This window comes from Perognathus longimembris, chromosome 2 (assembly GCF_023159225.1).
Source record: "Perognathus longimembris pacificus isolate PPM17 chromosome 2, ASM2315922v1, whole genome shotgun sequence".
Classification (NCBI taxonomy): Eukaryota; Metazoa; Chordata; class Mammalia; order Rodentia; family Heteromyidae; genus Perognathus; species Perognathus longimembris.
The window spans coordinates 60,904,357-60,918,606 of NC_063162.1; the positions used below are offsets into that span (position 1 = coordinate 60,904,357).

General features: G+C 42.6%; 1 protein-coding gene across 1 annotated transcript in view; it reads left to right on the forward strand.

The window, feature by feature from the left end:
- The first annotated feature begins 3,647 nt into the window (after positions 1–3,647).
- The window catches only part of Bms1 (BMS1 ribosome biogenesis factor), a 36,038-nt gene continuing 25,435 nt past the window's right edge, over positions 3,648–14,250 (forward strand). The window contains exons 1-9 of the mRNA XM_048339233.1: positions 3,648–3,768; positions 4,397–4,605; positions 5,594–5,784; positions 7,422–7,501; positions 9,865–10,053; positions 10,662–10,804; positions 11,568–11,689; positions 12,263–12,456; positions 13,691–13,830. Of these exons, the coding sequence (XP_048195190.1) occupies positions 4,430–4,605; positions 5,594–5,784; positions 7,422–7,501; positions 9,865–10,053; positions 10,662–10,804; positions 11,568–11,689; positions 12,263–12,456; positions 13,691–13,830 (1,235 nt within the window). The 5' untranslated portion in view covers positions 3,648–3,768; positions 4,397–4,429. The remainder of the gene's footprint in view (positions 3,769–4,396; positions 4,606–5,593; positions 5,785–7,421; positions 7,502–9,864; positions 10,054–10,661; positions 10,805–11,567; positions 11,690–12,262; positions 12,457–13,690; positions 13,831–14,250) is intronic.

Below are 14,250 nucleotides of genomic sequence, written 5' to 3' on the forward strand. Positions count from 1 at the left end.
AGAAGGGAGGGAGGAGAGAGGGAGAGGGAGATGAGAGAGAGAGAGAGAGAGAATGTGCATGTGTGAGAGAAAAGCAGAGACAGGTAAGAGTTTGTGTCACCAAAACTTTTACATAATTTTCTGATGCATGAATACCCTAATCTTTAATGTACATGAATATTTTGTGTTGGTCTACATTCTAATAAAAGAAATTCTTGTTCCCACCACTAAACCACACACACACCAATGGCTGGGCCATCCTCCAGTGCACTAGTGTACAAAACCAGAATGGAACTGTTGGGTAATAGATTTATACCTAGAACGTTTTTTTCTGCTCCCCAACAGCATGATCTTGTAGTTGGGGGCCTGTTTTCTGTGCTGAACTTCCCCTCCCTCATTCTGGTGCACCCTAGCACTTTCTAGCCAGAATGTCCCTGACATAGAACCATGACCTCTGTGAGGTTCATCCATGGGTATCCCTAGCTAACCTCTGCTCTCTGTTCCTCATTTATGGACTGCAACTGTGCCCATCCTGCCACCACCTTTAGTGTTTCTTTCTCAAGAAGACTTGATCATCACACTATATTTCCTCTATTTGCCACTCAGTCCCTGGGCACTTACACCCAGCCCCTCCCCCCTTCCTATCTATGAACTCCTCTCCATTCCATCTGACCTCTGCCACCTTACATTCTCAGAAGTTCATACATACTGGAGAGGACTTCTCTCCTGGCCCTCGGAGAGCACTCTTTAAGGGCAGTCCCCTCGAGCTGGGTGCAGGTGGCTCACACCTGTAATCCTAGATACTCAGGAGGTTCAAAGCCAGCCTGGGCAGGAAAGTCTATGAGACTCATCTCCAATTGACCACCAAAAAAACTCTGAAGTGGAGTTGTGGCTCAAATGGTGAAGCACTAGCCTGATCAAAAAAGTGAGGACAGTGCCCAGGCCCTGAGTTCAGTCCCCAGGACCAGCATTCACACACATACACATCCATAAGTCCCTTTCAATACCGTAGGAGGTTAAAACTCCTATCAGCCCTCCCACATCTACAGTCTACAGTTGGTTCTCTCAGCTTGTTTTCTGCATCTACGAAGAGCTGGCCATACCCATAAGCTTGCTCCCAATAGCACAGGTAAAAAATTCTCATTTTATTGGCCTTTCTAAGAAAGCCCAAATCCTCAGAGAAGGATGGAGTTCAGAGTTGCTTATACTCAAGTCCCAAAGGAAGATAACACCGAGCTCTTGTGGATCTCTAATCACATTCCTTCAGCCAGACATGGGCCTTAGATAAGCTTGGAGCCATGACAAGTGGAAAGTGATAAGCTAGCACTCATGACATAGTGGGACTTTTCTAGGCAGTCTAGGATTGGTGCTCTTTGTGCTGGTGGGAGAATAAATCTGGCACTTGATAGGTGAGTGTTCTTCAACCCTATTAGCACTCTCCTAAATAACTTGGTTTTTAGTGTAATCTGGGCTTTTCCCCAAACCTTGTAACATAGAGAGATATACACAAATGTACTGGAATCTTAAATGTACTTAAGTTTAAAAAATCAGAAATATGATACAATAGCTCAAAAGCTAGGTATGTACGTTCATATAAGACTACTGTTGACATATGGTCTAATATCGACATTACATTTAAAGCCCTAGGCGAACTTTCTTGGGCGTGGCCACGTGGCTACTGTATATGTTCTTGATACATTGTATATTGTATATATGTCTACCTGACCTAGAGAAGAGATAGAAAAACAGGACATAAGATATCACAAGAAATGTACACACTGCCCTACTATGTAACTGTACCCTTTTTGCACAATACCTTGTCAAAAAATTTGTGTTCAATTAATAAATAAAAATTAAAAAAATCAGAAATATGGTCAAAATATTAATAAAATCCTGGTCTTGATGTCTAAGCCAAGGATAAGTCACATCAAGATTTTGTAATTAACTGGGGACTGGTGGCTCATGCTTGTATAGTCCTAGCTACTCAGGAGTTGTATAGTCCTAGCTACTCAGGAGGTTGAGGTCTGAAGACTGCAGTTCAAAAGCAGCTTAGACAGGAAAATCTATGAAACTCTATCTCCAATTAACTACTAAAGTCTGTGAGACTCTTATCTCCAGTTAACCACCAAAAAAAGCTAAGTGGAACTGTGGCTCAAGTGGTAGAGCTCTAGCCCTAAGTAAAAAGGTAGTAAATAAGAACTCAGGGACCACACCCAGACCCTAAATTCAAGCCCCAGGACTGGCACATACACAAAAACACTTCGTTAGAGCTGAACACCAGTGGATCCATGCCTGTAATCCTGGCTACTTAGAAAGCTGAGATCTGAGAATCTCAGTGCAAAGCTACCCCAGGAAGACAAGTCCAAGAGACTCTTATCTCCAATTAAACACCAAAAAGCTAGACATTAAAGTTGCTTAAGTGGTAGAGTTCCAGCTTTGAGTGAAAAAACAGTTCAAGCCTTAGTAATGGCACGTGTGTGCATAAGCATACATAAGATGCTTACACAATGATAAAAATCTCATTCTTTGGAATGTGGACCTGTGCTAAGTGACACAAGTCTGAGTCCAGTTAGGTTGAGGAAGCCAAAAATTCAAGGCCAGCCAGTCCCCCAAGGCTTAGGAAAGTGGCCAAGGCCGACAGGCTTGTCTGTAAAGCCCCACTTGAACCACATCTAAGTGAACGGGGAAAGTAGCTCTCCCAGGGTTTTCAACTCCAGGGCAATTTGACTCAACTGGGATAACACTTGAAGAACATCCTTTTTTCTAGGGAGAACGGTAACAGTGCTCTGGTCATTTCTGTCAGTTCCTCCTTTATCTCAGGATCTTACACTCCAGAACATGTTATAGTAAAACTGGGTGAGTCTAAGGCCATCCAGAGAACTAGCCAGCATACAGTTCGGCTGGTTTCCACCACATCCAAATAATAGCTCTTACTGAATCCTGGTGTGAGTCATGACATGCATCCACGCTCCAGGACGAACCAGAGGGCACCCTGCTCACAGGGCTGAAATACTCATACACCCCACGGTGGTCCTGCACTGACCACAACATTCCTTAGAATCAAACCCACGTAAAGCCGGCCGCCGGTGGGTGTCCCACACCCGTAACCCTAGCCACTCCGGGAGGTCGAGATGTGAGGATCACAGTTCCAAGCCAGCCCAGGCACGAAAGTCCGTGAGACTCCTCTCCAATTAACTGGCAAGTAGCAGAGCACCGGCCTGGAGCCAGGAAGGCGCGAGAACGCGCCCCCGGCGGCGTCAACCGAGAAGACGCGCGGGCAAACCGGGCAAACCGAGCTTTCGGAGGAGAGAGGCACGGCGACGCTGGCGCGACTATGAACAAACGCATTCACTTCCAGCTTTTGTACTGAACAATAAAGCCAGCGACAGGCCGCACCAACACTCTAGTTCCCGGGGGTGGGGGAGTGGGGGAGTGGGGGGGGGGGAGGAACCAGCCTGGCGGTGGCCGACTGCCCGAGATCCTCCGCGGGATACAGGAGGGGGCGGGGCGGGGCTTCCACCGCAAAGGCGGGGCTTCAGGAGGCGGGGCTTCCCAGGCAGCTCCACGCCGGCGCCTCACTCAGTCCTCTTGTGCTTTCCTTCCGGTTCTGCCCTCAAAGACCGTCCCTCCGGAATCCTTTTCTTCTGCCTTTGGTTTCCCACCGGCAGGCTGCCGTGTGTGGTGGGTTTCCGTTTCCGGCGGTATCCATGCGGGCCTGACGGGTAGCAGTTGTGAACCCGGTAACCGCCGCGGGTTCGCGGTGGGGGCTCCGAAAGGACGGTGTTTGTGGTAAGATCCTCCCGCTGTCCTCTCGGGCAGCTCAGCCCCTCATTGGCTGTGAGGACATGCTTGGTACCCGAGGGGGAGGTGAAGCCCGGCCTGGCGCCGGGACCGGGAGGCGAGCGGCGAGAGAGATCGGAGGCGGGGGAGCAGGCGACCTGGGCCTTCCACACAGCTGTTCACTCTAGATTGTGTTTGTGTGCGCGCGAGTGCAAAAAGGGGAGAGCAAAAGTAGAACGAAATGTATTGATCTGTTAGGGAGTACCTCTGTCGTAGCACTGGAGACTGATGGATAGTCAGAAATTCCAATTAAAGTTTTAACTTAGGAGACCACTTCATTCCTTTGGTATAGTAGCTATAAGTCATATTTTGTTTAAAAATCAGTATTTAAAAACGCATCTTTATGTCGGTCACCGTTGGCTCGCGCCTATAATCAGGAGGCTGCGATCTGAGAATCGTTGGAAACCATCCGGGACAGGTAATTTCCGTGAGACAAACAGCAAGTAGCAGAAAGTGGCGCGGTGACTCAAGTGATGGCCAGTTTCTCTAGGTATATTTGAGCTTCTCAGTAGCCAGTGGCTACGGAATTAAATAGTCCTCCTTGATTGTTAAATACTTTCCTCACCTTCCTACCCAGATTGGAATATTTGTGAGTTGATACACAGTCACCATGGAGACCAAGGATCAGAAGAAACATAGGAAGAAACACAGTGGACCCAAGGCTGAGAAGAAGAAGAAACGCCATCTGCAGGATCTCCAACTTGGAGATGAAGAAGATGCTCGGAAAAGGAACCCTAAAGCTTTTGCAGTTCAGTCTGCTGTGCGTATGGCTCGATCCTTTCACAGGTATGAATGGCTGGACTCTGGTGGTTCTGGCATTTTATTCTTTCTTATGTGGTAGGAGCCACTCAATTGCTGTCATTGGGCTTTATGGGTAATTCAGGACATCAATTCTTTGTGGCCTTTATTAATATCTCAGAAGCCTTTCTCAAAGGAAGCTCTTTTGCCTCCAGAATCTGCCCACCCATTGGTTGCTTTATTTTTAGTCCAAGAGAAAAGAATTTTTAGAATGTAATTTATGAGATTTATTTCTGAACTCTAGTCTCTATGGTAATACATGCTTTTCTTTTTTCCTACCGTTGTAATAAGAAATGTGAAACTGTAATACTTAATACTAAAAATAGCCATAGAGAGTCTACTATATAGCCAGCAGTGCACTTTTAAATGTTATTGAATTAAATTCTCCCAATAATCTTGGGAAAGAGGAAATTATTCTTATCCTCATTTTGTGAATAAGAAATCTGGTTCAAACCCATTGGTTCACATCCTGTAATCCTAGCTACTCAGGAGGCTGGGAATATGAGGATTACAGTTTAAAGCCAAGCCAAGGCAGGGAAATCCAGCAAAAAGCCAGAAGTGGAACTGTGGCTCTGGAGGTACAGCACCAACCTTGAGCAAATAAGTTACGGTTCAGAGGCCAGGCCGTGAGTTAAAGGTTCAGTACTGGCACAATTTTTTTTTTTTTTAATAATTAAAGAGGTTCAGAGAACAAGTTATCTTCATCTACACAGACAGTAAGAAAGCCAGATTTATCTCCAAAGACTTTTACTCTTACTTGTTTTGCCTTTTCTTTAAACTATTAAAATCAACTCAAAGTAGTCAGATTTATTGAGTATTTAACTTTCACCTTTTATCTGTTATTGTATTACTGAAGAGCCATTACTTGGTTTGGGGTCAGAAGTTAATAGGTTAATAATTCACTAGTTACTTGTTATTGCCTGTTCTTCATTTTGGAAGTAATCTTTATTATCATTATTATTATTTTAATAAATAGGACTCAAGATTTAAAGACAAAAAAGCATCACATTCCAGTGGTTGATCGAACACCCCTGGAGCCTCCACCCATTGTGGTAGTGGTGATGGGGCCCCCAAAAGTTGGAAAGAGTACTCTGATACAGTGCCTCATCCGGAATTTCACCAGGCAGAAGCTGACAGAGATCAGAGGCCCTGTTACAATTGTGTCAGGTGAGGGGCTGCAGGACATGTAGCTCTCCTGATAGATGTTGCCTGAAGAAATATGTATCTTTGTTGCTTTTTTTGAGCAGAAACTTACGGTTATAATGTATGGTATCATACTCTTGTTTTATTGAGTTGTCTGTAGCATCACAAAGGTGTAGGTTCCTAGAGAGAATACTGGAGATATCTATGTCTGTACTTCTGGAGATACCTATGAGTATAGAGAGAGATGTATAGAGTTCCACATCTGCCTTAGCCAACTGAGCAGGTGGGAAAAGGTATATAGATATAGAAAGGAAGGCTTAGCCAGGCACTGGTGGCTCATGCTTGTAAGCCTAGCTGCTTAAGCTGAGATCTGAGGATCACTATTTGAAGCCATGAAGCTAGCTTGGGCAGGAAAGTTCATGAGACTCTTATCTCCAATAAACTACTCAAAAAAAGCTGTAAGTAGCTCTGTGGCTCAAGTGGTAGTTCCCTCGCCCTGAGCAAAAGAAGTTCGGGGCCAGCATCTAGGTCCAGAGTTCAAGCTCTAGGACTGGCCCCCCCCCAAAAAAAAAGGAAAGGCTTAGATAGGGCTTAGCAGCCTGGGCACTTTTATTTACCTGCTTGCATGTTTGTCTTCTTAAAGTCACATTTTTTTTTCTTTTGTGAAGTATGGGACTTGAATTCAAGTACTCCTACCACTGAACCATATACTCTAGCCACTTTTGCACTTCTTATTTTTGAAATAGGGCCTCACTTCCTGCCCAGGTGAGGATCTAGACCTCAATCTAGGTTCCTGATTGTAACTAGGATGACAGGTGTTATGCTATCATTCCCAGCTAGGGTCTCGCACTTAACTTCAATTCTCCCTGTCTCAGCCTCTCAAGTTGCTAGGATTATAGATGGGAACCACTAAGTGCCCAGCTTCAAAGCCACATTCTTAGGGCTCTTTTTTCTATGAGAACATATTTGCTTTTGGTGATGGTGACCTTTCCAAGTTTGAGGGAAAATTAAGTTTAAAAAAATGGCAATATTGAATTTGAAATTTATTGTTAAATAATATTACAGTTGGACTAAGGATCTCTAGGATGTCCTTATTGATTATTTTTATGGTAATTGAGAAATAATTATTGTGAAGATTTGTTTTTCCCCCTCAAGACTAGTACTCTACCACGTGAGCCATAGCTCTACATCTAGCTTTTTGGTGCTTAAGAAGAACTAAGTGTCTCAAGGACTTTTTTGCTCTGGCTGGCTTCAAACCATGATCCTCAGATCTCAGCCTCCAGAGTAGTGAGGATTACAGGAATAAGCTACTGATGTCCAGCGTTTGATTTTGAGGATGCTGTTAACAATAGTGAGAGTTAGGAATTGGTGGAGATAAAATCATTGGTCTGCTGCTGAACAGCAAGGTCATGGTCCCTGGTAACCTCATCCAGTCAGATTTTACCTATTTGAATACTTCTATTTATCAGGCTAGAGTTGGTATTAATGAGAGAACCAGGAAGAAAACCAAGAAGAAATTTACATTAGTTTGCTAGTTTTTCTCCTGTAAATAAACTAAATTCTAGTAAATGTATATAGTGTTTTAGTGTTGTACTTTAAAAATGATCAGAGTTGATAGTAGGCTTTTTAAAAAAGTAGAATCTTTATCTTTTCATTTATAGGTAAAAAGCGCAGACTCACCTTTATTGAATGTGGATGTGACATTAATATGATGATTGATCTGGCTAAAGTAGCAGATCTGGTAAGTCAGTAGGGGCAATCTGGATTTCTAATGGAGACTATAACAATGTAATGGGCTGTTTAGTCATATTCTGAAGAAATTTTGTTGATTATCTAGAAATGAGAAGCCAGGTGCTGGTAGCTAATGCCTATAATACTAGCTCCTTGGGAGGCTGAGGTTTGAGGATTACCATTCAAAGCCAGTCTGGGCAGGGAAGTCCATGAGAGTCTTACCTCCTAATAACCACCAAAAAAGTGGAAGTATATCTGTGGCTCATGTGGTAGAACAGTAGCCTTGAGCAAAAAGGCTAAGGAACAGTGCTCAGGCCCTGAGTTCCAGTCCTAGGACCAGCACAAAAACAAGGAAAGAAATGAGGAATATAATGAAAAGAAAGATACATTAGATATGATTGAATTGGTTAATAACTACTGTTGCCATAATAAAAGTTAGATGTACATGATGATGAAGTATATTCTAAAATCCAAAAACTCACTGCAGGATGGAGAAAACCTTTAATGAACCTATGTCCATTAGTTGCTTACTAGTAAACATATACAAATAGATACTAGCAGGACCTACCATTTCTTGGGCCCTCCTTAGACACTGCATCAACAGCTTTTTAAATATATAATGTTATTTTAATAAACGTAATGGATATATGTTTATCTACACAGCAACTTGGCTATTCTGTACTTTTTGACTAATGAAATTGAGGCTCCCAGCAGTTGGAGAATGGGTCTTTTTTTTTTGTTTTTCTTGCAAGAGGAGGTAGTAGGTTTGAAAGAATCAGCACCTTGTACTCTCTATCATTTTAGCCACTCAATCACCAGTCTTGCATTGGTTATTTTTACTTTTTTTGCTTGTTTTGTTTTTTGCCAGTCCTGGGGCTTGAACTCAGAGCCTGCGCACTGTCCCTGGCTTCTTTTTGCTCAAGGCTAGCACTCTACCACTTGAGCCACAGTACCACTTCCGGCTTTTTTCTATATATGTGGTGCTGAGGGCTTCATGTACACGAGACGAGCACTGTACCACTTGGCCATATTCCCAGCCTGCATTGGTTATTTTTAGTATTCCCAGCCTGCATTGGTTATTTTTAGATAGTGTCTTGCTCTATGCCTGGGCTAGCCTAGACTATGATCATCCTGGTGTGTTACCTCTCCCCATCTGGGGATGACAAATGTGGACTCCTGTTCTTAATGGTTCCAGAACTTCCATTCATACTGGTAATGCTGAAATTAAGTACATTCTAGTGAAGTGGTGAGTTTATCAGTCGAAAATCTAAATAGTATTCTGCCTATGGAAGCTGTGTAGCCTCAAATGCATTTTGTAACTAGTAGTGCTCATTGTTTCTAATATTCCATTACCTGTCTTTAAAGCTGGCAGATACTTTGGTTACTTTTTTTTATATATGTATTATTTAGTCCATACTAGGGCTTGAAATCAGGGTCTTATACTTTTTGTTTGACTTTTTTGCTCACCCCTGGCATTCTACTACTTGAGCCAGGCCTCCACTTTATCCTGGAGTCTCACAGACTTTCTTGCCTGGGCTTTGTGATCCTCAGATCTCAGCCTCCTGAGCAGCTAGTATTACAGGTGTGAGCCACCAATGCCTACCTCAGAGTATTACTTACTTTATAATAGAGATTAAGCATTCTTCTCTGTTTCCTTCCTTAATTTTGTTATGTCTGATAATGTTTTTGAAGTTAAAGAATATCACTGAATGAATTGGTAATCATTCACTCAAACTATTTTTTACTGGTTTGTGAAGAATGAGACATAGCTTCACAGAAGCTAATAAATTACATAGGATGTTAAGATAAACCCACATAGGTTTGGTATTATGAGTCCTGTGTAGAAACTCAAAAAATACTCCTGCCGTTTTTTCTTTGTTCTTCTGTTTAAAAAGTAAAAAGTGGCATTTTTGAAGCTTTCAGATGGTTTGTCTTTTATATTAGGTAATTTAACCAAACCTCTTTGATTTATTACTGAGGTTTGTTTTTTTCTTTGATTTATTACTGTGTGTTTTTTTTTCTCATTCATGCAGACTTTAAGCTGGAAATTGTGTTCTGGTAGGCATTGTCTAGCTAGCACGTGGTGCTTTCTCTGTCAAGGCAATCCTCAAGGTGCTTGGCTTGAGTCCAGACCAGGAGTCAGCACATGTGTGCTTGTGGATCAGGACTTTCTGATGCTACTGCTTAACTCCACACTTATAGTGCAAAGGCAATATAGATGTATAAGTGACTTGACATGTCTGTGTGCCTGTAAAGCTTTAGTTACTTAGGTAGGCCCTGGGCTATGTTTGACCCATGAGCCATGCTTTGCTGACCCTTGGTCTAGATGGTGTATTTGAGTAACTTCCTTGAGAAATTGTGTTTTGTTTTTAGGTACTGATGCTCATAGATGCCAGCTTTGGGTTTGAAATGGAAACATTTGAATTTCTAAATATCTGTCAAGTACATGGCTTTCCTAAAATTATGGGAGTTCTCACTCACCTGGACTCTTTCAAGCACAATAAACAACTGAAGAAGACAAAGAAACGGTTAAAACACAGATTTTGGACAGAAGTCTACCCGGTAAAAAGAGAAATTTATTATCACTGGGAACTAACATTTAAATCCTTTAGGGACTAGAGGAGTGGCTCAAATGGCAGAGTGCCAGCCTTGAGCAAAAAAGCCAGTGGGAGAGGCAAGGCCCTGTATTCGAGCCCCAGCCCTAGCATGAAAGGAGAAAATAAAATCCATGAAAAATAAAAGTCAGAATGAAGAAACATTAATAAACATCTTCATAGGCTTTATCTACTGAGTTTCTTGTATTTATCTGCTCCTGGTCATTGAAATATTTCCCTTAAGATAGTCTCTAACCTCTTTCTGTATCTGACTTGCCTCTGTACCACTCGTGCAAGACATGATTTAATAGAGTACACCAGAAGTTTCTCCTAGTTCAGGACCAGGACCTGTGACAGCTCTCTCCCTTGCCTTTCTGATCCTTGAGCTGCAGAATTCTGTGATCTAACAAGCTGTTGCTACCAGACAGACCTTCACTGGGAAGTCTTGAAGAAGGAGACTGGCCCAGGAAGCAGCCTGGCAGCAGCTTCCATAAACCTCACTTAAAATTGCTTCTTAGGACTTTCATTTTGTGATGGTATTGTTATTAACCCTTTTTTCTTAATGCTTATATTTAGGGTGCCAAGCTGTTTTATCTTTCTGGGATGGTCCATGGAGAGTATCAGAATCAAGAGATTCACAATCTGGGTCGCTTTATTACAGTTATGAAGTTCAGGCCTCTCACGTGGCAAACTTCTCACCCTTATGTCCTGGCAGACAGGTAAAAAGATGAATGTTAATGTTTTCTTCCTGGCTCATTTATTTCAAAGCTAAAAGGATCAGAAAAAAAAATTAAGAAAGAACAGTGATCATACTTTTGTGCCATCAACAGAAAAATGCTGTGCTCGGGGCCCATGAGGAGCTGGGACTAGAGGTAGAGCTCAGGGGTGATGAGTTTTCCTGTGTGAGGCCTGGGTTCCATCCCTTGTTCTGTGAAAACAGAGACAGAGCAGGAAGGAGCGGATTTTGGAGGAGGAGAAATTTTCATTAGTCTGTTTCCAGTGATCCTCATACTTGGTTGTTTCAGTCATCCAGTATGCCTTTATTCTGCGTCATTTTGCTGCTGGAAATATTTTTCTCAGCCTAGAATAGTCTTCCTCCTCCTGCTAGGGTCCAAGCCACAATGAGCTACCCAGAGCATCAGTTCATGCTCTCCCGTGAAGGGTTATGCTGACCCTTTATGATCTTACCTTTCAGAAATGTGTTGTCACAGGCAACCTTAGAGAAGTAAAGCTACCGACTTCTGGTAGACAGTAAACCCTGTGTTCTGATTTCAGTGATTTCTAAGCATGTTTAGTGAATGAGGTTCTTTTAACTTTGTTTTTTGTGGTGCTAGGTATTGAACCTGACCTTACACATGCTACGAAAGGCATCTAATCTTGACCCTCACCCTAGCCTATGAATGTGAAGAGTTAACCCCTGAAGAAAAGCAGAAGAAATATTTACATTTATTTCTACCATATAATCATGTTTTATTTTTGTAGGATGGAAGATTTGACAAACCCTGAGGATATCCGGAAAAATGTGAAGTGTGATCGAAAAGTGTCTATTTATGGTTACTTAAGAGGAGCACACTTGAAAAATAAAAGCCAGATTCACATGCCAGGTATTCTTCTATCCTTAAAAGACTATTTGTAGAACTCTTGGGATCACTTCTCAGAGAAACTGACCAAATAACCAAACTAGTCAGAATCACCTTGTTGAATGTAGGTTTTATTTTATCTGTCTGTCTGTTAATCTGTTTTTTTTTTGTACTGGTACTGGGGTACTGGAACTTAGGGCCTGAGCACTGCCCCGTACCTTTTTCCTCTCAAGGTTGATGCTCTACCACTTGAGCCACAACTCCATTTCCAGCTTTTTGGTGGTTAATTGGAGATGAACAATCTCAAGGATTTTTCTGCCCAGCCTGGCTTCATAATCCTTAGGTCTCAGCCTCTTGAGTTGCTTGGATTACATGAGTGAGCCACCAGTGTCTGGCTTGTTGGAAGTCTTACAAATAGCCCAGCTGTGTGTTGCATAAACAGTTGTCTCATTTATCAGGAGAAGCACAGTTCCACTGTTGAATGGTGTCTGTTTTAGTGTCATGATTTATTTTCCTTTGGGCTGTGGGGCATTTTGCCAACAGTTGGCACTTGTTGATTTCCTCTCAGCTGAAGTTGCTTTCTGGGTTTGATCTTAGGTGTAGGAGATTTTGCTGTGAGTGACGTCAGTTTCCTCCCAGACCCCTGTGCTCTTCCTGAACAGCAAAAGAAGCGTTGCCTAAATGAGAAGGAGAAGTTGGTTTATGCACCTCTTTCTGGAGTTGGGGGTGTGCTGTATGACAAAGATGCTGTCTATGTCGACCTTGGTGGCAGCCACGGTTTCCGGGGATTGGTAAGAGGGGAGTCTTGGGTCTGAATTGCTTTTCTCTGTTTCTACTAAAGGCCCAAATACATACTGTAAAAGTATAGATGTTGTATCAGCAGGAAAGTCCTGCCTTTCATACCTCTGGTACATAGTCCAAGGGTACCTTGCCCCTGTGATGCCTACATAGCTCACCTGGACATAGGCTGGTGTTTTCTAGCCCTCTTTGGTCTCATACTTTTTTAAAATTCAGAAGATCTCCTCCTTTTGCTTTTCGAAATGGACTAACTAGTTTTTTAAATTTTTATTTGTGCTGGTCCTGGGCTTGAACTCAGTGCCTGGGCACTGTTCCTGAGCTTCTGTACTCAGGGTTAGTTCTCTGTAACCTGAGCCACTGCTTTACTTACAGCTTTTGGGTGGTTAATTGGAGATAAGATTCTCTTGACTTTCTTCCTCAAGCTGACTTCAAACTGCAGTCATCAGATTTTAGCTTCCTGAGTAGGCTTACAGTTGTGAACGACCAGTGCCTGGCTGTGACTCTATTTTTACTTTTTGAGTTTTGAAATGGGATGTTTTGGGGTCAAAATAATTCTTATACTATAGCCTTGTAAAAGCTATTTAGTAGATTATCAGTTGATAAGAACTTTGGAGTAGGGCTGGGAATGTGGCATAGTGGTAGAGTGCTTGCCTAGCATGCATGAAACTCTGGGTTTTATTCCTCAGCACCACATAAACAAAAAGCCAGAAGTAGTGCTCAAGTGCTAGAGTGCTAACCTTGAGCAAAAGAAGCTCAGGCCAGTGCCCCTGCCCTGAGTTCAAGTCCCAGGACTGGAAAAACAAACAAACAAAAAACTTTGGAGTATCTTAATAAGGGTAGCAATTTTAATCTTTGTTAAAAGACTTTTCTTTCTGAGACAGTAAGAAATGTTTGCAGAAATGATGCTTTAGGAAATTTTGGTAAACTGTTGAAATAAGTGTGTCACTCGAGGAACCTAGTGCTTCCCTCATTTGCCCTTTCTTGTTTATTTGTTTTGTTTTTGTTCCCAGTCCTGGGCCTTGGACTCAGGGCCTGAGCACTGTCCCTGGCTACTTTTTGCTCAAGGCTAGCACTCTACCTCTTGAGCCACAGTGCCACTTCTGGCTTTTTCTATATATGTAGTGCTGAGGAATCGAACCCAGGGCTTCATGTATATGAGGCAAGCACTTTACCACTAGGCCATATTCCCAGCCCCATTTGCCCTTTCTTGGTGTCCTTGGTTGACAGGAGGAGGCAGGGCCTACACATGAACTGGTCCAGAGCCTCATTTCCACCCATGCCACCATTGATGTCAAGATGGCTTCCAGCAGAGTGGCGCTTTTTACTGATTCCAAACCTCTAGAGTCAGAAGATGTAGATAACCAAGGGTAAGTCTACTTGTTTTCTATTTTTTTTTTTTTTGTTTGTTTTTTTTTGGTTTTTTTTTGGCCAGTCCTGGGCCTTGGACTCAGGGCCTGAGCACTGTCCCTGGCTTCTTCCCACTCAAGGCTAGCACTCTGCCACTTGAGCCACAGCGCCGCTTCTGGCCGTTTTCTGTATATGTGGTGCTGGGGAATCGAACCTAGGGCCTCGTGTATCCGAGGCAGGCACTCTTGCCACTAGGCTATATCCCCAGCCCCCTTGTTTTCTATTTTTAACTAAAGTGTAGACCATTATCCATCATTTTGCATTATTACATTTTTTTTATCTTGCTAGAATTTATGCCAGGCTTTTTGTTTGGCTTTGTATATGTTTTTCGGATTTTTGTTGTTTGTTTTATTGACTTGTGTGTTACATGCTAGTATTTT